This window comes from Echeneis naucrates, chromosome 9 (genome assembly GCF_900963305.1).
Source record: "Echeneis naucrates chromosome 9, fEcheNa1.1, whole genome shotgun sequence".
NCBI classification, from domain to species: Eukaryota; Metazoa; Chordata; class Actinopteri; order Carangiformes; family Echeneidae; genus Echeneis; species Echeneis naucrates.
This window is the reverse complement of record NC_042519.1, coordinates 5763248-5788635: the sequence shown is the minus strand read 5'-3', so window position 1 is coordinate 5788635 and position 25388 is coordinate 5763248. Positions and strand designations below refer to the sequence as shown.

Below are 25388 nucleotides of genomic sequence, written 5' to 3'. Positions count from 1 at the left end.
CAGTCTGAGGTCTACAGTATAATCTGCATAATGAAGTTATCTCAGCCACATAACTGATTGCCTTTCTCCAGCCTTGGACCAGGCCATAAAAACAAAAATGAACCAATTGTGTTGTTTTTTTTTTATTGCTTTATTTTTTCATTGAGAGACATGTTATCCACTCTTAAAATGTGTATTGATAAAATGACCAATTAACCTTATATGGCTGAGATGGGCTATTTCTAGTTCAATCACAGTATCACATTATCAGTATAAAAGCAAGCTGAAGATATCAAGTTACATATTCCGCGCAACGTCATCACGGAAGTCGAGGTGAATTGCCTCGTTAACATACGAGTTGGCCAGAGGGTTTGTGTTGGTTTTACTGAAAAGACATGCCCTTTAAATTAAAGCACACATCTTTGATGTATGAATGAATAAATGTTATAAGCCTGGAGTAATTTAGCATCAGTACGATTCGGTTTGCGTTTCATGCTGGTGTTTATTTTGAAATGTGCTAACCGGAACATGGGCGTAACACCGTACGTCTTGACGCTGGTGTTGACCCAGCAGGCGTTTGTTGAGCGCTGTCTAGTCCAGTTTGTCAACAACACTGTAACCTGAGACGGTAAAGCCAGCCAGCCAGTTGGCTAGCCGAGTAAACCAGCTAAGTTAGCCACTTTGCTAGCACCTGCACTAACCAACTGTCGCGCATCGTTATTATTCTTCCCACTTGGATAAATATATTGCGTTTGAAGTTGTTTCGAAAAAAGAAGAGGCAGGACTCACTCTCTCGTCCGGTAAGTTATCTCCAGCTCGGATCAAACAGCCACCAACAGACAGGTTCAACCAGTGTTTCCATTTTGTGAGTTCAGCCTCCTGAGTGGTTAGCTCACGGCTGCTAGCCAGCAAAGCTGTTGATGCCTTTATCTTTAGCGTATCTGAAGCCTCTGCAGTTAAAAGACACCGTGAAGTGTACATTAGCTCTAAACGCATCATGCTGTCTCAATACGCACTCAGAGCTTTGGAGCTTAAATTGCAGCCCTGTTCTGAGCAGGCCAACTCTTGTCTTTGGCTAAACTAGACCGGATCCTGTCCACGATACGATACGAGGTAGTTTAGGTGAGAACCAGGACAGGAGGAAGACACTTGTTGCCAGTTCCACACCGGGACAGACTTAAGCTGGTGGCAACAACTAATTAAAAGCTCACCAAAAGAATGAAGCATGGCTCGCATTCTTCTGCGTCCTCATTTAGATTTAGTTAAATAACTATAATGATCTGTACTACCAGTCTGATGTTTGAGTTCCATTATGAAGATTACGAGATTACCCACGTATGGGAAATTCATCATTACAGCAGCAACCTCAGGTACAGAAAAAAAATACAAGAATAGGAACAAGGAGTAGAAGTACTAGAAAAAAAATGAAGTGGCAGTGATAATGATAATGTGACAGGCAAGTAGTGCATAAAAAGTTCATGTTAATTGTTAATGTGTTAATCGCTGTGAAGCTGTCTATTGTGGGGAAGTTTCCTCTGTTTAACTGGCTGAACCAGGTTACCGACTCGGTGTTTTTCGTCAGTGACAAACTGAGTAACACAACAAACACACTGGTGATATATCACCTCTTTTTCTGTGTGTGTTTCCTGACAGAAATCAAACAAACGCGACATTTGCAACACTTTCTCTTTAAAGATGCCTGCCAAATGCTCTAAGTGCGTATGTATGTATCATGCAGGAAGAAAAAGATGTATACTATTGTTGCAGTTTGTGGCATTCAGTAATGATTTTTGTGAAGGTAGCTTGTAAGTCTAGGGCTGTATAAAACAAGACACTTTTCTGAATCCCTGCTGCTTCACTGGGCCCGCCATTGCAGTGAATGTTTTGCATTCCAGCTTAGCAAAGGCGTTTCCTGTCAACATTTAAAGTTCAAGTTTTTATTGTTGCAATTACTCTTTGCCAAACACATATCACTGAGTTTTCTTAGCACGATCCTGCTCCACATTTATAGTGTATATATTTGATTTAAAGTGACACAATCAGCAGTTTTGTTAGCTAAATTTATCAACATAAAGTATTTGTTGATGAACATCATGCAATACATAGAGAAAGAGTGGGCATACTAAGGTATGGCTCAGCCACAACGGAACAGCAAAACACCAGGTATGGAGCATTGCTCCAGTAGAAGACTGGACAGTAGACTGAATTTGCATAGATATGGCATATAGTGTGTGAGCTGTGACAGGTAAGCAGTGATTAAGGGACTTTGCAAATATAACAATGGCAAAAGGTAAACTCTTGTGTTCTGTTGTGCTTTTTTCCATGCCCTGATGTATGTCATTAGCTTGAATGTATGGGTGTGACTTTGTTTACTCAAGTCTGTGTCAGTGTAAATATTATCACTGATCTGTATCTTGGCGTGAGATAACTAGTGCAGACGCAAGGGACAGCCCTGTGATGGTTCTAGCTGTGATTTGTCCGCCACAGTCTCAAGCATAGCAGTGTTGATGAGTGAAAAGCTTTCTTTACACAATGCGTATTCCTCTTAGGCTCCTTCCACACCTTCCTGCTTGTGATATGACATTGCTGCTTGGTTTCAACAAAAGCCAGAGGTCTACAGCAGAGAGTTGACATCTGGTCAGGTGAGATATGATACTGCTACTCCTATAATTATCTACTGCAGGTTCCTCCAGAATGTAATTTTTGCTAAATATTTATTGCTGGTGTCAATAGAAAAGCATCTCAACACAGCAAAATGTGCAAAGCATTATCAGATGTGAAGGAGCTTCTTACAGGGCTAGCAGTTAAGTGCTTGAGTTATAATGCTTCTATCTTCATTCTCTCTATGGAAACAGCTAATAAAATAGATTATCATTATTGTGTGTCAAAAACAGACAGACAGACTCAGATGATCTCATATATCACAATACCTCCTTTAGACTCAGGAGCCTAAGCCCAGAATTGATGCATGAAACGTGAAAGTTCATTGGTTGAAGGACTTCAACGTCAATGACAGGCATTTGTGAGGTTGCAGTGGAATCCCCCATTCATTATCAAAGCCTGATACGCCTGTGTTACAACATAGAAAAAAGAAAACAAGGACATTGTACAGTTGCCCAGCCCCTCCCCGTCTAAGGATCCACCCTAAAGGTATGCCATCCTGATTATATGTGTACCAGTAATACAGCTCAAATTCATTTCATAAGTGAGATGAGTGTGATTTGGATAAAGGAAAAAAAATATACAATTATCATAATCATAATGAAAATTTTAATATTATTTTTCCTTATGCTCATCAAGTGTATATCCCATTCTAAAAATTGTTGCACTGTGGGGTTTTTTTATGTATAACGTGAGATAGAATTTATTAAGATATCTTTTAAGATAGTATGCAATAGCTAAGTGACTATATTGTAAAAATAAAATTTCAATAGCTGGCAAAATAGAATTTTAAAGATGTTCAACACGATCACAGCTAAAAGGGTAATTAATGCCATAAACAATTACTGCATTGTGTTTAGTTCTGCTACTTCTAGGCCCCTGGTGTGTTTGTTGGCTGACTGTTATTGTTATTTGTAATAGCAAGCTTCCTCTGTTAGGAAAAATAAAAATATCTGCCTTGTTATAGGTGTTACTTATAGATAATTATTATTTCTGTCATTAATTGACAAAAATATCATTTGGAGGAGACTTTTGTTTGACCAAAATGCTTCGGGTCAACAAGTGTAAGATAATCATCATAAATGACCTCAATAACCACAGCATTTTACTAATCTGAAAAACTACAATTTGAATTATGGTTTCATTTACTATGGAAAAATAGCTATTAATTTGAATCTCATGACAGCCATTATATTTATTAACTCTTCCTGTAAAAATCATTAGTTCCTTCCTCGGGAGTATAACTGGTGCAGAGCAAGTTACTCCCAAGACAAAGTCCACAGTAATGGCTAGATAAAGTGAGCGATGTGAGGCTAGTTATGAGCTTGCTTTGCATTGAGTAATATTGTGGTTGAGTGCTTTCTAAAAGCTATAGGTCATTTTTTGTTTTGTGTTCAGTGGAGAACTTTTCTTTTTAATTAAAGCTGCTGGTCAAGAAGATGGCTGCTCAGGTGGAGGTTCAGACTGGGGAGGTTGGGAGAGCTGTGGCAGCCGGACGACTTCACCTCAGTCCTTTGACTGACTCCAGCAATAAGAGCCTCATTGAAATACCTTCTATTAACCATGTCATCACTCCAGAACCTAACAAACCTGTCCCAGGACCCAAACCACGACTCACCCCTAAACCTTTTGCTGTGGATAAAAACCCCACAATTAAGCCCATACTTGCCCCTAAACCACAAACCAAGCCCCGACCAGAGTCCACTCGCCTTGCAGGATACAATCCAGAGCTTCCAAGTAGTCCAAAACCAGAGCAATCAGGTGCCACTGCTAAATCCAGACCAGTGTCAAGCAATCCCAATCGCCCTACCCCTACCTCCTTTAAAAATACTAATAAGTTGAACACTGGACAAACAACCAAGCCAGTAGTTCAACAATTTAAACCAGCCCCCCCTCTTGACCCTGGAGACCTCAGCAAGCCTACACCTCCTGTGCCACCGCAGAGGCAGAAACCTGGTGCATCAAACTTGAGCTATTCCAAAAGCCTTAAAACATTCCCTGCTGCAGAGTGGTCTGGAAGCACAAAAAAGGAAGATGACAAAGACAAGATTGCATCCAGCAACAGCGAGACCTCCATGACCAGAGCCAAGTCTATGGGATTTCTTCTACACGTAGGGCAGGAGGAAGAAGAAAAGACAAAACCTAAACCCGAGACAGCTGTGCCACTGAGATCCCAGCCCAAAGGCTCTAGGCCCAGACCTGTATCGGCCATATTCCTTGACAGTTCTGCAAAGACAGAGGCACCAGTTCCTGCCCATCGCTGGGCCGAGAGACGACCGCTTTCAGCCGATCTCACGTCAAAGTTTGAGTCAATCGGCCTTTCGCTGCATCGTAAAAGTCCTAAACCTAATACTAAGGAGAACAGTCCACAGGAAACAACACTGCTGCAGAAGAGGGCGCAAGAGAAAACCCCTAAGAGTATTGCAACACAAAGCACTGTTGGTGTGGAAAATCCTGCTGTGTCAGACCAAAGCAACAAAAAGACAGAAGAATTGTCTGTGAAAGAGATTGATGAGGATAAGCGTGGGGCTAGCATCAAGTCACGAATCAGCCTCCTGCTAGATTCATCCTCCTCTCCTGGGACTGGTGCCACAGGCCAAGGATCAGATCTTCACTCTCCAGTGCAGCTAGGCCCTGAAAATGAACCTGCAGTGGGTGTTAAACAACTCATCAAGCAGCTGACAGTGGATACACCACCAACTCAGAGTCCCATAATGAAACCGGCACTGAAGCCCCGCCCCTTGCCCCTGGACCTGACTAAAAGGTAAGAGCTGCTCTCCGTATCTCCTCAGTTTACTTTTTTCCCATGTCATTGTACGCGGCATCCATTGTCATGCATGGCTTTTGTTTTGTGTGATATGTGTTCATCAGGTTTTCGTCCGAGAGGTCGCCTGACCTTGGCAGTGTTTCCCTCACTGAGGCAACAGACCACCATGAAATCAGCAAAGATCCTCAACAGAGGGTAAGAGAGGGACAAAGCCTCTCAGGAACTGGTTTCTGGTGGGCTCAGTCTATGTTCATCAGGGAAATCATGAAAACAATGTGAAACTGTTGCAGCTTAGTGCCAGTGCAGGCATTTCCGCGCTGTCCTATAAACAGAGTTTTTTCCATGTGTTTTCTGACATGTCAAAATAAAATTCAAGACAAAACAATAAGAGAAGATAAACTTGGCTAATAGAAATTAAGACTGAATAATTGATGGATACAATTACATGGCAGTTGGTAGACTGAGCTTAACTGCATTTGCCCATGTACATGCATACATGAAACGAAAAATAATCAAAAAATACTCATTTCACAGCGTTTACTTTTCCTGTCAATGCATGCCTGTCTGCATTGAAAGGAAATTTCACTAGTAGGGCACTGCAGGAAAAAGAATTGTCGCTGCGACACGTTCAGAGCTGTGAAGCCTAACATAGCCGACACATTAATCTTGCCTGGCGGCTGCTGGTTGTGAGTCTCACAGAGATCACCAGGAAAAGGTCAACAGAAAGAGGCTTTGATTACCACCCCTGCACCACACCCACTGTTATGAGGCCAACATAGAACAAGGGCATATCCTTTCATGCTGACATTTACTCACTCACTCACTTGACGCCTTTGTTTACTGCATTTTCTCCTGTTCTGTTGTCAAGTCTAATTTATTCTGGTGTCTGGTTTTGTAGTGAAAGTATTTTATTTCAGACTTGTTTTTTTTTTTTTAATTACTGACTGAAACTTTTAAGAGGAAAAAAAGCTACATTTTCCACTTAAAAATACTTGGTATTTATATATCTATTTTGTCAGAATGAAGAGTTGGCTCTCACCCCCAGTAATCTCAAGAGGTTGGTGGATTTAAAAGATTCCCAAGAGCAACTCCAAAAGGCCTCCACGCCTGAAGAGCATGACGGAGGCCAGACGTTTAGCACCACATACAAGGAAAGTGGTGCCAGCACCGAAATACAGTCGGTGCGAGCCTCATTGTTTGAAAACATTGTTGAGAGACACAGTGTGCTGGTGGTGGATGAAGCCCAACCTACAGATCTGGGAATCCTCAGGGATTCATTCAAGAGAGTAAATAGTGAGGATGAGGGAACTCTGGTCACTGCCACCTACAAAGAACCTGTATCTCCATCAAGTCCTATGTGTGTGTTGCATGCTTTTGACACCGTGCAAGCCATTGAAGAGAACAGGGCATTGAGTGAGAATGTCCCATCGGCACAGTGGGAGAATAAGGCCATGACACTACGCTCCAAGCACTCAGAGGAGAACAGACTGGCGGTCGAAACGACTAGTTTGGCACAAAAAGAACAAGCTTTGGTGAAGCCAGAACAGCAACCAAGGTATCTGAGAGTTGGAGCTTTGCAGAGGTGGACTGGCACTGGCATAGACCAAAATGCAAGTATACAGAAAGGGATGCAGAAGGAATCGCAAAGGGAAGGACAAGTGGCTGTGAATGAAGGCATGTGGAGAGAGCCAGAGCAGGAGGAAGTGGCTGCAGCACCTAAACGTTTGAAAATGCTGCAGGCAGAAGAACAGCAGAAACCCAGGGCGACCTACTTTGCGTTGACTGGACAAATGCAGGAGCCAGTTTCTCCTGTAGATGCAAGAGCAAACGTGGTGGACACTGTTTTTCCCTTTGATGATTTTGCTGCAAGATCTGCACTCGGGGGCTCTCAAGTGAAGATTCTTCCAGTTAGGAGGAATCCATCATTAGAGGAAGCTTATGGAAAAACCTCTGGAGATCAAGCTGAGGAGTTGATGAGAAGCCAGATGTCACACAGACCAGCATTGGATGGACCAACAATAGAGGAAATGATGGATGTTGAAAAGAAAAAAGATTTAAGAATGGAGACAGAAAAACACATAGCTAAAATGAAAGAGCTCGAAAAACAGAGACAGCTTGAGTTAGAGAAACAAGCACAATTAGAATTTCTGCGGATGAAAGACAGAGATATGCAAAGAGAATTTGAACGGCAAAGACAAATAGCCTTTGAAAAGGAGAAACAAGAGTTTGAGAAGAAACAACATGCATTGGAAAGGCAGAAACAGAATGAAATTGAAATGCAGAAATTGCAAGAACTGGAGAGAGAGAAACAAAGAAAACAGGAAAGACAACGGCAACTTGAGCAAGAAAAACGCAGAGAATTGGAGAGACAGAGAGAAATCGAAAGAGAGAAACTGCAGGAGAGGCAAAGACAAAGGGAGGAAGAAAGGCAGAGACAGCTGCTGGAGATCCAAAAGGAGAAACAAAAAAAGGATGAGTTGGAGAGGATTAAAGAGTTAGAAAGACAACAACTCATAGAGTTTCAAAAACAGAAGCAGAAAGAAAAGGAGAGGCAACAGATAATTGAACTGGAGAAGCAGAGACTTAGAGAGAAGATGGAACGAGAGGAGGCTGAGAAAAGAAAACAGATGGCACTAGAACAGGAAATGCTGAGACTGAAAGAGATTGATAAAGAAAGGGAAAGACAAAAAGCGATGGAGAGGGAGCATCAGAAAGAGATGGAGAGGGAAAAGCAGAGAGAACTGGAAAGACAAAGACAACTAGATATTGAGAGACAGGAATTAGAAAACCAGAGGCTGAGACAACAAGAATTGGAGAAGGAGAGGCAGAGGAAGGAGGAGATTGAGAGAAGGCGACTCTTAGAGATTGAAAAGCAAAAAGAAGTAGAGTGGGAGAGACATCAAATTTTGGAGTTTGAGAAACGCAGACTAAGGGAGAAGATGGAAAGGGAGGAGGCTGAAAGGTTGAGACAGATAGCCAAACAGCAAGAAGCAGAGAGGCAGCGACTAAGGGAGAAGCAGAAGAAAGATGAACAGGAGAGAGAAAGGTTGGAGGCATCATCTCTGAGGCCTAAGGTGGTGGATCTGGACTTTGTGCTCAGAAATGGCCCATTTTCCAAGGCCACACCTCAGCGCAGTGACCCTGCAACACGATGGAAGGAGCCATCCCAGAGAATCGAAGAGCCCTACAAACCTGCCATTCTTGACATCGATGCTTTCTCATCTCATGCCCAGCGTCCTGCTAGTAAAGACTTGTTTCCTGTTTCTAGTATTCAGTTTGTAGATACTGGAATTGGAGCAAAGTTACAGCCAACAGCTGAGAGAGATGCCAGGGTGCCATCTCATACTTTAGCAGGTTTCTCAAGTCCCGTATGGACAACATCTCCTCAGGACCCATGGGAGCTGCGGCCTGTTGAGACGACTGTAGGCATCCCTGTGGCTGAACCCAGAAAACACTCCAACCAACTAAGTCCAGAGCAACTCCTCCTCAGGCAGGAGGAACGGCTCCTGACGCAACAGGGGCACCGGTCTGATGAGCTACTTCTCTTGGCCCCTTTCCTTGGCACAGAATCCAAAACTGGTAGCTCTGCTGGTAGAGTATCCAGCAGTACTCCTGCAGAGCCAATCTGGCTCCTCAGAGAGCCACAGCCTCAGGAAAGCAGGGTAGAGGTGCAGAGTCACAGACGATCACATGGATCCCAGGTGAGTCAGAAAGATTCCATTAAATACTAGTACTAATTGTCTTTTATATTTTTGAGGGTTTGTTTTGGTTGAAATCAACTACAACTGAATCAAAAGAGTAAATTATGAAACATCACAATTATCAAATTATAGGTTCTTTTGTGATATTTAATGTATTGCAAAACCACCCTTTATAATACATATCTACAAGCAAAGATAACTATTGAAAAATAGTTGCTTAGTTTTTATAATATCTTAACTGGTAGAGTAAATTTGTAGATGGCCAAAATAAAACCTTATTTGATAGAGTGTATGCAGTCATAATATTTTTATGGACACAGTAAGTGCCAGAGAATAGAGTTAAAATCATCAGTACTGGAGGACAATTGTTGACAAAACAGTTATAAAACTTTATTGTGTCTATTATATTTCGTTCACGAATTACTAACATAGGTCTAGGGCTGAAACAATTACTTGAGAAATTCCATTACAAAAAATGAGGTGGGCAATTTTTCTAAATTGAAATTGATTTACTTAATTTAATTTTTGCAATTTACAACGTTACCCGATGTGTTTCGCTCAGACTGTTACTGATGTACAACATTTTCAAATTCATATCAATTCACATCATAGATTAAACGGCGCAAGCCAAGAAATTATGTTAACAAAAGAAAAGATGGGAAATGTTGAAGGTGAAGGACCATTTCATGTTTAAAAAAAAAAAAAAAAAAAGAAAGAAAGAAAGAAAAAATCACTGCTCAGTGCAACCACTGTAGATTGGAGCCAGCAAACCTTAACAGCACTAAATCTGAATACAGTCCAGTCAAAAGAGCAGAGCCCACACAAAGTAATGGAATAACGTTAATTTAATGTGACTGTGAGATGAACACTGATAAGAACTGAATAACTGGTTATTTGTCGTGGCTACATTAGATCGTGAGCTGATATTGATTGCTAGGTATGATGTTCCTAACTTTAGCTCATAGAAAAAAAAAATAAATGTTCCCCTGTCTGTATTATTATTTTTATTTTCATTTATTTGATTTAGAAGGCACTGAACTTAGCGCAATAAACAAGGTTAGTTCTGGTATAAAAAAATGAAGTCCAGAAATAAAACACAATTGATTGTTCAAATTTAGGGACATTTCTTTTTTGCCCCTTTTCTCATTTTTACCATTGATATTTAATATGTCAAAAACAATTTATTCAATTTATTGACACAATAGTCAATTCCAAAAATATTCGATAACTGAACCCTAAATAGGTGTCTTAACCTAAGAACTATTTCATTGTTCAAATCTGGTGACGAAAAGACCTATGTCACAGCATTTTCATTTCTTTTCCATGGAAATAATATGGCCTGCGAGTTGTCAAATGTTGAATTTTTCAGTCATAATATTTGAAAATCTTTCACATGCCATAGTAATATTTGCCATGCAAAGAGTCTGAATGTAGTGATAATCTTGTTGAGAAGAAGAGTCCATTAATCTGTGGTCATTGATTATTAGCTGAGCTTTATCCCTGTTCCTGCTGTATTTATGGCAACTGGAAGAAGTGATCATGCTTATGCATATTGTGCCTATTCCAGTGGTTCCAGTTGATGCTGCTAAAATTGTGTTACAAAAATTTCATTTGGTAAAACAAGTGTTCAGCTTGATGAACACTTATTACTTCTGAGTTGGCTCGTGTGATATACTCCCCTCTCACATCTACACAATACATTGTATGGAATACAATGTAATTTTGTGTGGTAATAGGTAAGCAGACCAGGGCATAATTTTGGTCTCTCTTTCTGGTTAGGAGTTGAACAGGATGCGGTCTCGCAGCGTGTCACGGCGATCAGCTCCTTCAATCAGTGCCGTAGAGGGAAGCCTTTCCAGGATGAGGAGTCGCAGCGCTCACAGAGAGCGTGACCGCCACAGCTGGGTGAGTCAAGCTGAAGCTTGGCCTCTGCGTCATTCATGCTGTGTTCCAGGAAACCTGTAACCCTGTGAGATTTAAAGCTGCTACCCAAATCATTCCTTCATATTGATGGCTGGCTGTGAGCCCTTTGTTACAGTTGCTGTTTTATTTAGATTGTTTCACACAATGCTTTGTGGAAGCAGAGTGGCAAGTGTGTCCTTGAGTGTTAGGTGTATCAATTGTTTTTGACTGTGTGTGCTTTGAAAGCAGGCAGTGGGTAAAAGTGGAATGCAGTTAGGTGACAGACAATTGACAGCTGAACACTGATTCTTAAGGTAGTATAGAGTGTGTGACTAATGTTAATAGGATGGCCTCCTAGACTCACCTCTGCCCATGCCATATCACGCTCTGGGGGAGTGGCTTAAGGCCTTCTCAGGCCTGTTATTCAGGATTGCATTAGAGAAATGGTTAATCTGTACGAGTCACTGCTCATTTATCAGTGGCCTGTCAGCATGTCTCAGGCAAACCTGTGAAATGAAATGGCTCATGATAAGCCTGTGTCCTGCAGCCAAGCAGATGCATAATATTTGTGTGACTGCATTTGTCAAGGCTGGTTGGTTACACGTCTATCATTCCTATGTACTTTTTTTTTTTTTTTTTGTTCAACAAAAATGTATATGCATATTTAGAACAAGTATAGACAATGGTCCACTCACATTCAATCAGTGCTAATCTGCTGTACAGGGTTAAAATGGGGATGCTTTTTGTCATTCACTGTAATTGTAGGCCCAACTTGAAGGGTGACACTGTGAACCCAGTAAGTACAGTGTCTCGTGTCTCATAATTGTAGCGTGCTATGATTCAGAGCTTAGATGAAGTCATCATGAGTTAAAGGTTACTTCTACCACCTAGTGGTTGTTTTGGTTTGTGAGTGTAACTCTTCTGGGGTCAGTGCAGATACTCATCTCAGTTCTGCACAGTATAAATAAGACCACAGTGATCAAAGGATTGTATTGTATTATCTTATTTGCTCGCAGTAATTATTTTGCCATATTTGACACCTATCAAGAGAATTACAGTAGTAGCCAAGCTACAGTCATCAGTCATTGAAACTGTTGTGCTGCTTTAGGTGTCATGGAGCTGATTGCAATGGTTAAATCAAACAGAGGAACACATTGTGCTCTGAGGAGGGCAGCTTGGTGTTGCAGTACTTTTCACTCAGAAAACATGTAAGTTAAAGAGCCACTTCTACATAAATAGGAGAATATGTCTGACTCTGTCAATAGCACATTTTACCCTTTATATTCCATGTTTGTGAATATTTCAATGCAGCTACATTTATTTCCAAACTGATATTTGTAATTGAAATACTGTGCCTTTACACTATAATATTAGCCCATGCCAAGGCCTATTTTCATATTAGTCCATATGTTTTGTTACATTTTCTTGAAGCTCAAATGACCCAAAGATACAACAAAATAAAGAAAGGCATTCATTTCTTACAAGCTAGGGCTGAAAAAGAGTAAATGTTCATTTTAACAATAAATCAAACATTAAAATAGTAGCAGATACTATTTTTGGTAGATTAAATCGACTCACCGATTCTCCCCCCCCCCCCCCCCCCCAAGCTCCCACCAAGTTTTGCTCCGTGCCCCGTAATATTTTCGACTGGATGGAACAGCCATTCCTAACATTCATGTGATATTATTGGCTTCTTGTGATTTTTTTTTTTTTTTTTTTTTTTTTATTATTAATGCAACAACAACAATGCTACCATGAATAAGAACATTGTGACATGGCTTTCTTATTTGTTTCTGTATTGATATTGTACTAATTATTAAAAAGGTACAGGCACAAACAAAATCCTAGAGAAAAGGTTTCATGAACCTGGTTGAGTTGACTTTGGCTTCTGGAAAAACAGAAATTGCGTCTAATATTATTGGCAGACATCGGGCATGATTAATTTCCCCATATTGTCTTGCTGGTGGGTGCGTCCTCAGAGTCCCACATGACATAATAGTTGTGTGATGACATTACTCCTTTGAGTCGGAGGGTATGAGGCAGAGCAGAGATGGGCACTGGGCTGAGAGCTGTGTTGTACGTATGGACATGTTGCCTTACTCCACACTGTGTCTGGGTAAGTGATGGAAACTCGTCTATTACAGATGTTTCTCTTTAAGATGTATCTGTAATACCAAATGGAGGAAATGATCATAAACGGTGTAAAGTATGTGCTTTAACTGCATGCTATTTCTTGTATGTTGGCTGGGTCTGTGGCTGGTGCTACACACAGCCTGATGAGGTCAGCACAAGACAGGAAGTCTTGAGCAGTTGTGAATCACTTCCAGTCAGTGGTGTGCATTATTAAGACGGTCCTGAGAAAAATATGGGCGCAATCATATGATCTCTTCTTTTTTATGCTTGGTTGCTTCAGTTTAATTCTACTTTTAATACTTTAAAGTGAAATAAACTCATATGCCATCTTTCATCTGTGACAAATTGTCACATAAGTAGATATGCTCATATTGACAGGATATAACAATTGGACTATTTCTTTTTAAATAAAGCAACTATTATGCAACTATTTTCATGATTAAGTAATCTGCTTAATTGTTTTGGAATGAATCAATTCAATTTGTCCCTACATATTATTGTTATACATGGACCAAGAACCTTGTTCAACCAGCAATCCAAAACCCTAAAGTATTTCTTTTATAGTAATGGAGGAGTCAGAATCAGCACATCTTCAATTGTACAAAGGACCCACAACATTTTTTTAAATTATATAATTAATTCTAAACATTTTCTAGAATTTGCTTTATCAATTAATCTATGACTTGTTCTTTCAACATTCACAAAGTAATTGTGTTGAGCAAATAGCATAATGTTGGTGTCACTTGTTAAAAGGACATGATATTGTATTGTTGTTGTTGTAGCGTGCTATTGGAGACAAAGAACCTCACCGCAGACTCAATCACACCGCCTCAAAGAAAAGTTAATCAAATTACCTGTAGGGGGCGTATGTTTACAAGGATCTAGTTTTTACCAGAATCCTGTCCTAGTTTGCTCTGTGCTTCAGTCTCTGAAGTGTGTTTGGAACCCTCCATTGTGGCTTTATTCAGGGTACTAGCTCTCTGGCACGTTATAACAGATATAAGTTGGCAGCGTGCAGCAAGTCTGACTATGAGCAAAATGTAAAACAACATTCATTAGTCTATTGTGCTCCTTGCTTGCTCTCACAAATTGGCAGATGAGCAACTTAAAGTCTCAATTAATTGGTAATCATACCTGTCTCTTCACTCTCACTTTTCTGATCACTTAATTTATAGTTTCCTCTTGATCACTCACTTTCCCATTCCTTTTTGATTAAATCACGATTCATCATTCCTGTGTTTGTTTCCCCTGTGTCCCTGTGGCTATGACACTTTTCTCTCTTACGCTGCAAACTGAATCGAGCTGGAGCAACAGAACCGCAGAACATATATCATCTTCCCCTCCTCTCTCCCTCCAGCTCTGAGCTCTGAATCAGGGACCTCCCCTTCTCTCTCTTTCACTCTCTCTTTCTCGCTCTCCCCCCCGACTCTGTGACACACTCCCTCTCTCCACCCAGTTTCTCCTTGACAGTGAGTCCTGTAGCACTGAGTACAGAGAGCAGCACTGCTGACGCAGTTTCTCCTGCCTGCCTGTACCTGCAGAGGAAGGCAAGGACAGGACCATTTTCTCAGTTCCTCTTTTACTTTACCAAAGTACTCCCTCCTGTTTCCTCTGTCGGATACCTTTTGTGTTGTCCTCTGGTTTTCCTTATGGAGTGTGAATGACAACAGCGGCTATCCTGGACTGCCACCTCTCTTGCTGTCCTGCACCATTTTTCCTCGCAGCTTTGTTCCTGAAGTTAGCGTAATACCACATGCTATGGGAATGTAACCTTGTTGGATGAACGGATTTCTCAATTTTTTCCCTGAGCTTTGCTTTGGAACAAACTAAGCAATATTATCTCTGGAGGAGCTGTCAGGTCAGCTGTAATTGAGGCTGGGATCAGGACAGAGAAGCTCACACCTGGAGGATTGACAGTAGTGTTAAAATCCAATTGTTATGCTTAGTAACTATACTAATTTGTACAATCAGCCAATAGAATGGTAATAGAATTCTTAATGATGTGCCAGCCATACATGGTATGTTAAGGGTGTGATTTTTATCTATGTTGTTCATATTTGTATGTAGTTTGTACATGAGAAACATGGTGGATAAACCTGTTGGTTGACAGTGCAGCAGTTTTTTTCGGCTGTGTCTGCGACTAGTGCCCGGCATTACTAGCTATCTTATCCTAGTAAAATCTCACCCTACATAACCTTTGCATGCCCTTTTCGGGTGATGTGCCAGGCATATAATAGCTAGGATATGTTGTGTGTGCGCTGAAACTGGCATTCGACAGCTTCGCAATTAACTCAATGCCGACAGCCTGGAGCCTTGACAGGGATGACTTGAAATTGAGTCCTGATGGCTCCAGTGGGACTGCACTGCAGAGAGACCATTAAGGAGTGAAACCGAAGAGAGGCTTGGTCCTCTAACAGTCACGGGGCTGACTGTCCGTACTGCAGTGTTCTGAGCTGCAGACACCACCAACATCACCATATCGAAACAGCTGAGCTGTGCTGTGTTTTCTCTGTCACCTTTTTTACTGCTGCAGTATTGACCCAGCGACGCACATCATTGAATACCTAGGACACTGTTTCTGGACTGCCACCTCACCAGCGGAGCCAGACTCTGATGATTCCCTGCTGCTGTGATATCAAGAGTCACAGCAAAGTTCACAGACGTTATTCTAACACAGCAGGTCTCGCTACTAGTAGGCTTTGATGGAGTATCTGGGGGACAAGCTATCTGTGGCTCAGTCCCAAATGTCAGGATGGGTGGGAAATGTGCGTCGCTCCCTTCACGGGGCGCTCAGCTTTTTATCCAACTCAGTAGAAAGGGGAGGCAGGGGAGAGGACGGGACTGGAGACTTCAAGAGAACCAATTCCCTGCACTCCCTGGCCTCCCGAAGCAGGGAGTCTATCCGCAGGTTCTCACTTCGCAGCCAGCAACGTCTGTCCTTACGCAGGCGCACCGCACCCAACACCCCCACTGCTGTAAGATAACACACAGATTTAAACACACGGCAGTGAAGCACTGGTACTGCCTTCTATTGCTGATACCAGTTGCAAACAATAGTTATAAGTATTGTCCAGCCACAAGTGTGACTCATTGTCCTGTAGAGTCAGTCTTTACTGTAGATATGTGCCCAGCAGTGACTTTTAACATCAGTTTATCAGAGTTAAATAAAACAAAAATTATATTCAAATTATTTTTGCAGCAGTTTCCAACTAGTTTTTAATGGCACTGTTTCAACAGCTGCTCCTTTATCAACTATTTGGTCTCTTGCCAAAGATGTCAAGAACTTATCCTTCTGCATCGTTATGCACAGCCCCTGCTGCTCCTCAAATATCTCTCACCATGCTTTCGTCAACTTTTCCATCTTGTATTGTCCTTGGCACAACATAAATCTCTCTTTGTTTAGTAAAGCAGTTGTTATACTGGTTCTTCAGGTCATCATGCCATTTACCATTTGCCATTGTGTGTTCAATGATGAAATTAGGTATGAGAACTAATTTAAAGCATCCTGTTACTTCATCTGCCCAGCCAACTCACTTGCTTTGAGTAAGGGACGTGTGTAGAAACCCATGTAAGGATATAGATACTTTGCAGTGATGCTGTTCCTATCTTTAGGTTACGCCTGTTTGCTGAAGTGCTGTGCAACACCTCATGAGTCACAATTGCTAAAGATAAGAGGTGTTTTCATGACGTCTGTGAGGTGATCAGTTGTGTTGACATGTCTTAGTTAGTCTTAGACATCACCAACTGTGATTGCGGTGTCTGGGAGCAGCTTGTGTTCCTGCTGGGGCAGTAGTAACTTTGTGAGTGACAAACAGCAGTAATGATTGCATGAGATGGACAGCCACAGGTGAAGGGAAAAGATTTTAAAAGACTGACCTTCTCTGTCCGAGTCAGAAAATATTAGAAATCTTTAATCTTTAAAAATCCGGAGATGGACAAAAATGACCATCTTTCCCACATTCACGGATCTTGGCCTTTTCAGTCGTGTCAGTACCACAGTCTTGTATTTGATATTAGGTTGTGAAAATGTTGTAATGGAAATCTTAGGGTATCTGTGAATTAGCCGATAGAGCTCTAACGCGTTGCAATTATTGTTTTTTTGTTTTTTTGTTTTTTTCTTTTCCCAACAGACTTGAGCATTGCCCCCACTGAATCTCAAAGTGAATGGTTGATCTGGCACTGGCACTCCATGATCATTTTCATTTTCTATATTTCACTAATACATAAAAATGTATATTGACATCTGATAGCCAGCAGTCATTCCTCATCTCAGATAACTTTGCAAGATGACAGGTTTCCAAATATTTAGACCATTTAAGCACTCTGGCATTTGTCTCATATCAGAAGTTGTGTAAATATAAACTGCCAACTGTTGAACAGACACTGAAATCACAGTTTAGTATGGTGAGCGTAGATACAAGTAGTTTAAGTAATGTAGGAAGTATTAAAAAGCACAATGTCATATTCACTAAAAATATTTAGTTGAAATTTAATTTTCATTATCACAAGTGGAAATAAATGGGCAAATAAATAAATTAATTCACATATAAATGTTAGATTTAGAAAGCAAAGATAGAAACAGACAAATCAAGAAATGTCTCTAAGTTAGTGGTGGATTTTATTTGTTTTTTTTTTTTTTTTTGTTTGTTTTTTTTTTTTATGCAAGTGAAAAAACGTTTTAAAGAGCAGCATCATTCTTAAACAAAACCATTCATTTAAATTTTATGGGGAGCAGTGTGGTCTGATGACTGATTAACAAAACTGTCAGTGAAAAGTTTGTCATTGTTACCAGAAAATATATTATTAATATATTGAAAGCAATAATTAGAACTATAACTACAGTGTCAGAGTAACTGTATTTGCAATTAGAGCTTGTATTATACTTCATCATATTTGGGTTTTGACATTTTATATATATATATATATATATATATATATATATATATATATCTCCATCCAGGAAAACAAACCATAGACTGAAAATAATGAGAGTAATCCTTTAAGTCAAGTCCAGCACCCTCTGGACTAAGCCAAGTCAGGTTCTTACATTCTTCCCCTCTGTTCATACCAGATACTTTGAAAAGAACTGAGTCCTCATCAGTATGTGCCACTTATGTAATGAAAGAATTACACAGAGTTGCTGGGTTTGGCTTGTGGACTTGGTCTTAATGTAACCCCTTGGACAGGGATGGAATATCAGCCTGTTGACATGAACTCTGGGCTCACGGGAGCAGTATATTTTGAATATCTGTAGGATATTGATCTTGATTATTGCTTTGGGCATGAGTGCATGCAGAGCATATTTTCCCACCCCACCCTGGCCAGATTGACTAGAGCAGATGAGTAGAGAAAGGAGAGCAGCTATGTGCTGGGGAGGGCTGATGTTTTTTAGGCTCAACATGTTCATGTGTTTATAGTTGTTAATAGTCTCACAGTATTCATGGTGGTCACATACCTCGTTCAATAACCTGCAGTATGTGTTTTATTCATGAGGCAGCACAGCTGAACTACTTAAACATGTTAACAGAGATTTTTATGGTGTGGTATTTTGAAAAATTCTTAGATACACACACATTCCTCGACAGTGTCATATACTTGTCCTGAAAGGTGTGTTCATGTAAATACATTTACCAGATCCCAAGGAGCTGCTCACTTTGTTCTCCACTTTGATGTCACACCGTGTGTGTGTGTGTGTGTGGTGGGTTAGGTACTAGTTCTCAGTGATCAGTGTATTATCAGGTAGAAGTTTCCAAGGCCTCATTCCAGCCCCTTCCTCCACAGATTGTCAGTTAAACCCTATTTAATGATCAGCCCTTTCTCTCCTTCATCCTTCCATTCATCCGCTCTTTGTTATGTTATTTCCTCCCACACACCCTTCCTGTCGAGGGGAAACTGACTATTGCTAATGTTATTAAGGAACGGCCTTCCTCATGATAGTTATAAATCATTGCAACTGGACCCGTTGGTTTAGTAGGCCTCTATCATCAGCCACTTTCTCCACATTCATGGTAAATAGCAGAGCCTACACCTGCGAGGACCCATTCAGCAGAGCAATTGAACAGTCTTAGTACTTCCAAGTTTTTTGTTTCCTTTGTTTGGCCAATAAACCTGTTTAATCAGACATTGTAGGTAGATGAAGGCAGACTGTGCCAAAAAAGAAAGCCAGCTGAGGTTCAGTATGCAGGATGTTAAAAGCTCCTGTTTTACTGAATAATAAATGTCCTGAGGTTATGAATGGGTCTCTAAAAGGCTCATTCTGCTTTGAGCAGCCTGCCGCAATCCCCCCCCCCCCCCACACTACCTTTTTTGCTGCTGTATAGTGATCCTTCTCAACATGTTCCAGCAAAGGCAGAGTTCCTCTTCTATGTTGATCAGGTCAGGGTGTGTTCGGGGAGTGTTGTGGTTGTGTAACACACATGCCCGAATAGGATAGGAATTTTTATCACCAGAATTTTATGAGGCCAGGTTTGAGATGTTTTTTGACAACAGTGCTAGTGGAAAGAGTTGAGGATGAGATGATACAAAGTCACCCAGGAGGAAATGGAAAGGCGGTACCAATACATGCTTGTCTCACAAGGAGGCCCATTACTGTAGCTGATTCTTTTGGGCTTTGTGTGCTACAAGCTAGGTTATCCAAACAAGTTAAAGGCAAAAAGTCTTTATATCATATAGGCATTACAAAATTTCTGCAATAAATAGGTGGCATGAAATGCCCAAATTGCCAAATGGTAATTGGCCTTTCTATTTTGAAAGTTTTTGAAAATTTTAAGAAAGTCAGGAGGGCGGACCCCATATGTTTAAATCTCGCTTCTCAGTATGGCCAACCACCTCTGAATGAGGCCTGTTAGGACATTTACAAACACTTTTCCCTTCTAAGTGGTCAGGTGAGATGTCTTACAAACCAGTCAGTCACACCCACCCCTTTGATAATCTAACACATATTTTTCAAAAACATATCCCTTTACCCTTATAGCTTCGGCTATTTCTGTACCACGGTATGCTCTTCGTAGAGTTAATGAAAGAATTAACAAGGCTGGTGTTTTTACAATTATTGATGTGAAAGTTGTTACTTGTAGCTCCACCCAGGTATTAGATGTTATTGATCTCTTGTTCATACAGCAGTAGCAACACGTTTCAACGTGTTCAGTGAGATCTCTCTGTGACCTGTTCTTACAGGGAGGACTTCTCATTTGGTTGCATAAGCTGCTGTGTATAAATGGCCTCCAGACCAGTAGACAACTATAGTATGTAGCTACTTTTCCTGCTTGTTCAACCTACAGTCTTGTCATTAGAATTAGGGATTTTGTTCATTGTTTTCAGTGGAAGCAGTAGCAGTGGTAGCAGTGTATTTCAGAGTAAGTGGTGTGACCCTGTGATGTCAGCTGGAAAAGTGAGAGTTGCAAATCTTTCAGAAGAGGATGAACGGGAGTGAGTGCTCCCTCAGACGCAGAGAGTTGCACTTAATGACGTTCTTGTGTTCTGTGGTTTATTTTTTGTCGTCAGGAAAGGCTTAGCTGATGAATGACGCCTTGCACTGCTGTTGTCTGTTTTTTTTATGCTCCCTCAGTCATAATTTCTCACAGTCACACTGCACCTCAAATGTTGTTTCTGCGTCCATTGTCTCTCCCAGTCTTTTTTGCGGTGCTCTTGAATCTCTGCTCCCACATACACAAAGAAAACAAGGATAGCATTCATGAAGCGTTAAGAATGAGGGCCCTGATCTTTAGTCGCTGCACATATAAACATTGCTAGTGAACTGTTCTCACAGTCAAGGAACCTGGGCAATTACAGAGCCAGGTGTATCACTTTTCTGTGTCCACCCATCAGGCAATATCTGAGGACTGAACGATTTTCTGTAGTTTTTTCTTATATAGGCCAGGGTTATCAGTTCATGCGCAGGCGTGCCTCTGTGAGCTCTGTGTGGTTTTCAGACAGTATGTCCTCTGTACCAGCCTCATTAAAAGAGACATGGTTCAGTAGACAGCAAACACACTCTCAATCACTCAAGCACCCATCTCTGTCTTTGTCCCCACTCTTGTCCTGTGTCCATTAACTCATCCCTTCATCTTCTATTGTGCATTTTACCACTGCTGTCTTCTGTAAACTTGACAGCCTGCAGCTCAATCCACAATACTGCTGTTAATAGAGATTATGTAGTTTAACCAACTGCTGTATTATTCATTAATGTATTCATTGTCAGTGAAGCAGGCTTGTGACCAGCAGATATATTTAAGCAGCAAAAATCTAAAATGGACTAATCAGTTATTTACCAAACTCAGCCTGGTTTCAGATTGTTAGCTGTTAAAGTGAGAACTCTTTGTGATGTCACCCAAGTGAGTCTGTTACAGAACGTGGATCCAATTTGATTCCTTTGCATTCATTAATAATCTCCACGTCTCTCCTCTCCCTCACTGTGGTCTCCAGGTGCAACAGAAGCAAAGTGTCAGTAATGGAGAGGAAGGGAATGATTCAGAAACTCCAGTCCGTGAGAGTGACAGTCAGTATGGCACCTGGGAGACAGGACTGCGCACTGATGACAGGTAAACACTCACATCAGCATTTTTACATGCATATAAATCCCATCATATCAGAGTTGTCCACTGCATACAAGTATGACTACCTTAGCAGTCTCACCAGTAACACTAGTGCTGCTGCACAAGAAATCAGTTTTTGTTTTTTTAACTCAGCACAGCACAGATTACCATTTCTATACACAATAACTGAGGGTATTTATCTGCAGTCATTAAACATTGAAAGACGGACAATGGACTCCTACTCAACTAAAAAGATTATATTAGCTTAAGTCTTCCAAGAGTCCACTGAAGTCTTAAATGAATAACACTATTTGTTTGCAAAAAAATTTATATTCATTCATGGGAATCATTACATTGCAGTCTGTTACTGACCTCCTGTGGCCACAAAGTAATATCAAAATATTAACCAACAATAAAAACAAGGGTTGGTTATTTGTAACTTGTGTGGGGCAAAAAAGTACTGCAGAGTCTGAGATGCATTTTGATATATCATGGTGATAAGGAAGGGGCTGTTTTTTCATGCATCATGTAAATCGCATCATGTGCTAAGTTGGCTGGGACAAAAGCAAAAATGTGACTCAGGTTCAGACTATTTCATTATAACTGTGATTGAAGCAACAACACAGGTGCACCTTATTTTATCAAGGTATCCTGCGTTCTATTTCTTTTGTTTAACCTATTTCAGCCTCACCCCTGCTACTCCCAGCTCAGAGAGCAACGTCAGCCCTTCACCCAAGAAGTCCACACCTCCACACACACCAGGTGATTCTGCTTCACCGTGTGAAACTGACACTCCAGATAGCGTCCTTCCTCCTTCCTCATCTGACATCCAGCCCCTCTCTTTCCCTGATGTAAGTATCACCTGGGTTAATCAATGCTCTGTTCTTTTGAACTTACAGGAAGCCTTTTATCAACCTGTCACTGCTGACTGTGTGGTTTTGGTCTGTGTGTGTCTTTGACACTTGAGTTCCCAATTAAACCTTCATGTTAACTCATGTTAAGTTATTTGTTCTCTTTCTGTGTTCCAACATCCAGAATCCGATCACTTTGTTAGACACCAGGGTTCTCCGCTCCAGAGCCCAGCTGGTTAAGAAAGGAGCTCCGCGGTCACGGCCCAGCAGAGCTGCCCGTCAGAGTGCTGCACGGGGAGAGGGAGGAACCACTGATGACTGGCTTTACCAAGACTCCACAGGTTAGCACTTTCTCTGAAAAGTTGATCATTTATTTCCTTCCTTACACCAACAAAAAAAAAAAGCAAAAGTTGATGTTCTTCTATAAGGGAAAATCCCTTTTAAGGTGACAATACACAGATGGCAAAAATGATAAACCTTTAAGTTTAATTTCGTATTGAAATGCAGTTTTAATGGAGGACTGAATTTTCTAACTGGAACTTGATGCTTTTCCTCTGACAGAGGCAAAATTAAGAGAGAGTAAGGACAGTGACTCGGATTCTGAGGAGCAGGCCAGAGGAGCTGACACCTCTCCAGCTGTTGCTGCACAACCACAGAGAGTCGCCCTGTTCCCTGGGATGGACCCCTCAGCTTTAAAGGTGATCAATCACTTGTACATGCAAACAAGGCTGAAAAAATTTCTCCTGGCACCAACATTTTTATCATTTTCAACTCACCTGAAAGTTAGGATACTCATTCTTGTTCTCAGGCCCAGCTGAAAAAGAGGGGCGACTCTGACAATCAGACAGATGGACCTACTCTCTCTCCTTCCCAGCTGTCCCGCTCTCCAAAGTCACCCTTTCTCCCACGTGCAGCACGTGTACTGCCCCCAACTGGTGGGAAAGAAAATGGGTAGGAATCACCATTTGATTGGTTACTTTTTCAGGGGACAAATGTTTCTTCTTAGTTCTTTGTTTTGTTGCATTAACCTTCCAGATCTAAATACTTTCTCATATGTCTGTAGTGAGGAGGACTCACCACAGTGGTTGAAAGAGCTGAAGTCCAAGAAGCGCTTGAGTCAATATGAGAATGAGAGCTAAGAAAATTATGAGGTGAGACTGTTTTTGTTGTTGTTGGTTTTTTTGTTTGTTTGTTTGTTTGTTGTTGTTTATACATTTTTTTTCCTGTGTCTTCTCAAAACACATATGACACCTCTTCCTTCTCACTGTCTCCTTAAGGTTGCCTTAACAGATGAATCTATATGAAACAGAAGCCTTAATGTTTGACCCAGAGTGAAGGAGAGGTGAATCTACAGCTGCTGATGTTTTTTTTTTTGTTTGTTTGGTTTTTTTTGTTGTTGTTGCTTTTCCCTTCCTCCCCATCTGGGTCGATAAATGTGCATGGTGCCTTTTTTATGGAGTGTCTGTCTTAGGAAAAAGAAAAAACAAGCAAGGAAAGAGAAAAACATTTGGCTTCTCTTTATCCATTTCATTCTTTGAACCTGTGGAGGTCTCATGCACCAGGAGGGTTTCACAGGGACCAGGGACCAGGAAAAATGGAGGAGAAAAGGAAGTTCTTGTAGGACCACAACACCTCTTCATCATTTGCTGGTTTACAATCCAGCAGATCTTCTGTAAGATGTTTTTAATTAGTCTCCATTCTTCACTGATATGTACAACTTGGCTGTATCTGCGTCGTCTGTGCATGCGTTATCTGTGGAGGTTGTTGTGGAGTCTCACAGGCATTGCCATAGGATAACATTTCAGATGCTAATGATCTTTGAACAAAGAGAACAAATCCCCTTTGGCTTGATTGTCAGTGGGAGTGTATATCATGTTAGTAGGTGTAATCAAGAGATGTTATATTTGTATTATCATGATTTAACAAAGACAGAGAGCTAGTTTTGAAAACAATATTGAAATGTAACACTACAGTAGAGGCCCCAGGGCCTTTTACTTTGGTAGACCTTATACAGTGTCACAGTTGCTGCATACTGTACTGTACTGTACTGTACACCTTGCGTCTGAGTGTGTTTAGTCTTTTGTGGAAGATCTGTGGGAGACATTCGGCCAATTAAGTTTAGTTTCTGTCAATCATGCACACTTTTTATCAGCACAAATGCATTCTTCAGTCTTCTCTGAAAAACTAATCAGCCCGTCTCCCACCCCTCCTTTTTTTTTAAGAATGATTGTAGCTGAGAACATCCATCATAAGCCATACATGTCTTCTTCACACACTCCTCCATCGTGTTTTGACATGATAGATGTGCAATTCTCCCTCTATTTTGTCTACCGTTAATGTGCATGCACAATCTTTACTGTCAAACCAGGCTGTGCTCAGACTTGCTGGCTCAGAGTTGGTGTGTTGGTTTACTCCTGTGGAGGGATGGCTCATTCACCACATTGTTGAAATGGCTCTACTCTCTATATGACTCAGAACAGATTTAACTGTTTGCACCTGCTTTATAGCTGAACTCCTTGTGTTTTCTATCCTCCTACTTTCTCTGCGCTTCTGTAAAGCACTTTGTCACTTGATGCACTACAGCACTGACCTCTACCCCCATCTCATTGGCCATGTTTTGTCTCCTGTATTTTTGGGGTGCTCATGCAATGCCAGTGAATGTGTTGGTTGAGTCTCTGGAGTGACTGTCCCTGGTTTCTATGTACATGGATGTTTTACTTTGTCATAAAATTTGAGGGTTTATTTTTATGTCCTCCTTTGTCCTTTTTTTATTTGAAAATAAAGATGTAAATTGCACTGTGTTGTACTGGCCAGTGTCCTAAAAGCGAATAAATTCTTATTAAAAATGTACTTGACTTGA

General features: G+C 41.0%; 1 protein-coding gene across 4 annotated transcripts; it reads left to right on the top strand.

Annotated features, from left to right (window-relative positions):
- The first annotated feature begins 562 nt into the window (after nt 1-562).
- LOC115049455 (calponin homology domain-containing protein DDB_G0272472) lies at nt 563-25388 on the top strand. Of its 4 annotated transcripts, none has more exons than XM_029511699.1 (14): nt 563-779; nt 2529-2621; nt 3065-3129; nt 4065-5404; nt 5512-5602; nt 6427-9108; nt 10888-11013; nt 21568-21683; nt 22363-22528; nt 22713-22869; nt 23090-23226; nt 23316-23479; nt 23592-23679; nt 23806-25388. In XM_029511699.1, exons 4-13 carry the CDS (start codon nt 4080-4082, stop codon nt 23665-23667), a joined length of 5040 nt encoding a protein of 1679 aa, XP_029367559.1. In that variant the 5' UTR covers nt 563-779; nt 2529-2621; nt 3065-3129; nt 4065-4079; the 3' UTR covers nt 23668-23679; nt 23806-25388. The 4 variants fall into 4 exon arrangements, with proteins under 4 accessions (XP_029367559.1, XP_029367561.1, XP_029367558.1 ...); XM_029511701.1 differs by having other exon boundaries at nt 2919-3129; nt 23337-23479; XM_029511698.1 differs by having other exon boundaries at nt 2919-3129.

Coding starts and splice junctions, on each gene's coding strand:
- LOC115049455 (XM_029511700.1), top strand. CDS start 4,080: ATGGCTGCTCAGGTGGAGGTTCAGACTGGGGAGGTTGGGAGAGCTGTG. Junction 5,405..5,511: donor CCCCTGGACCTGACTAAAAG/GTAAGAGCTGCT, acceptor TGTGTTCATCAG/GTTTTCGTCCGAGAGGTCGC. Junction 11,014..21,567: donor AGCGTGACCGCCACAGCTGG/GTGAGTCAAGCT, acceptor TGTGGTCTCCAG/GTGCAACAGAAGCAAAGTGT.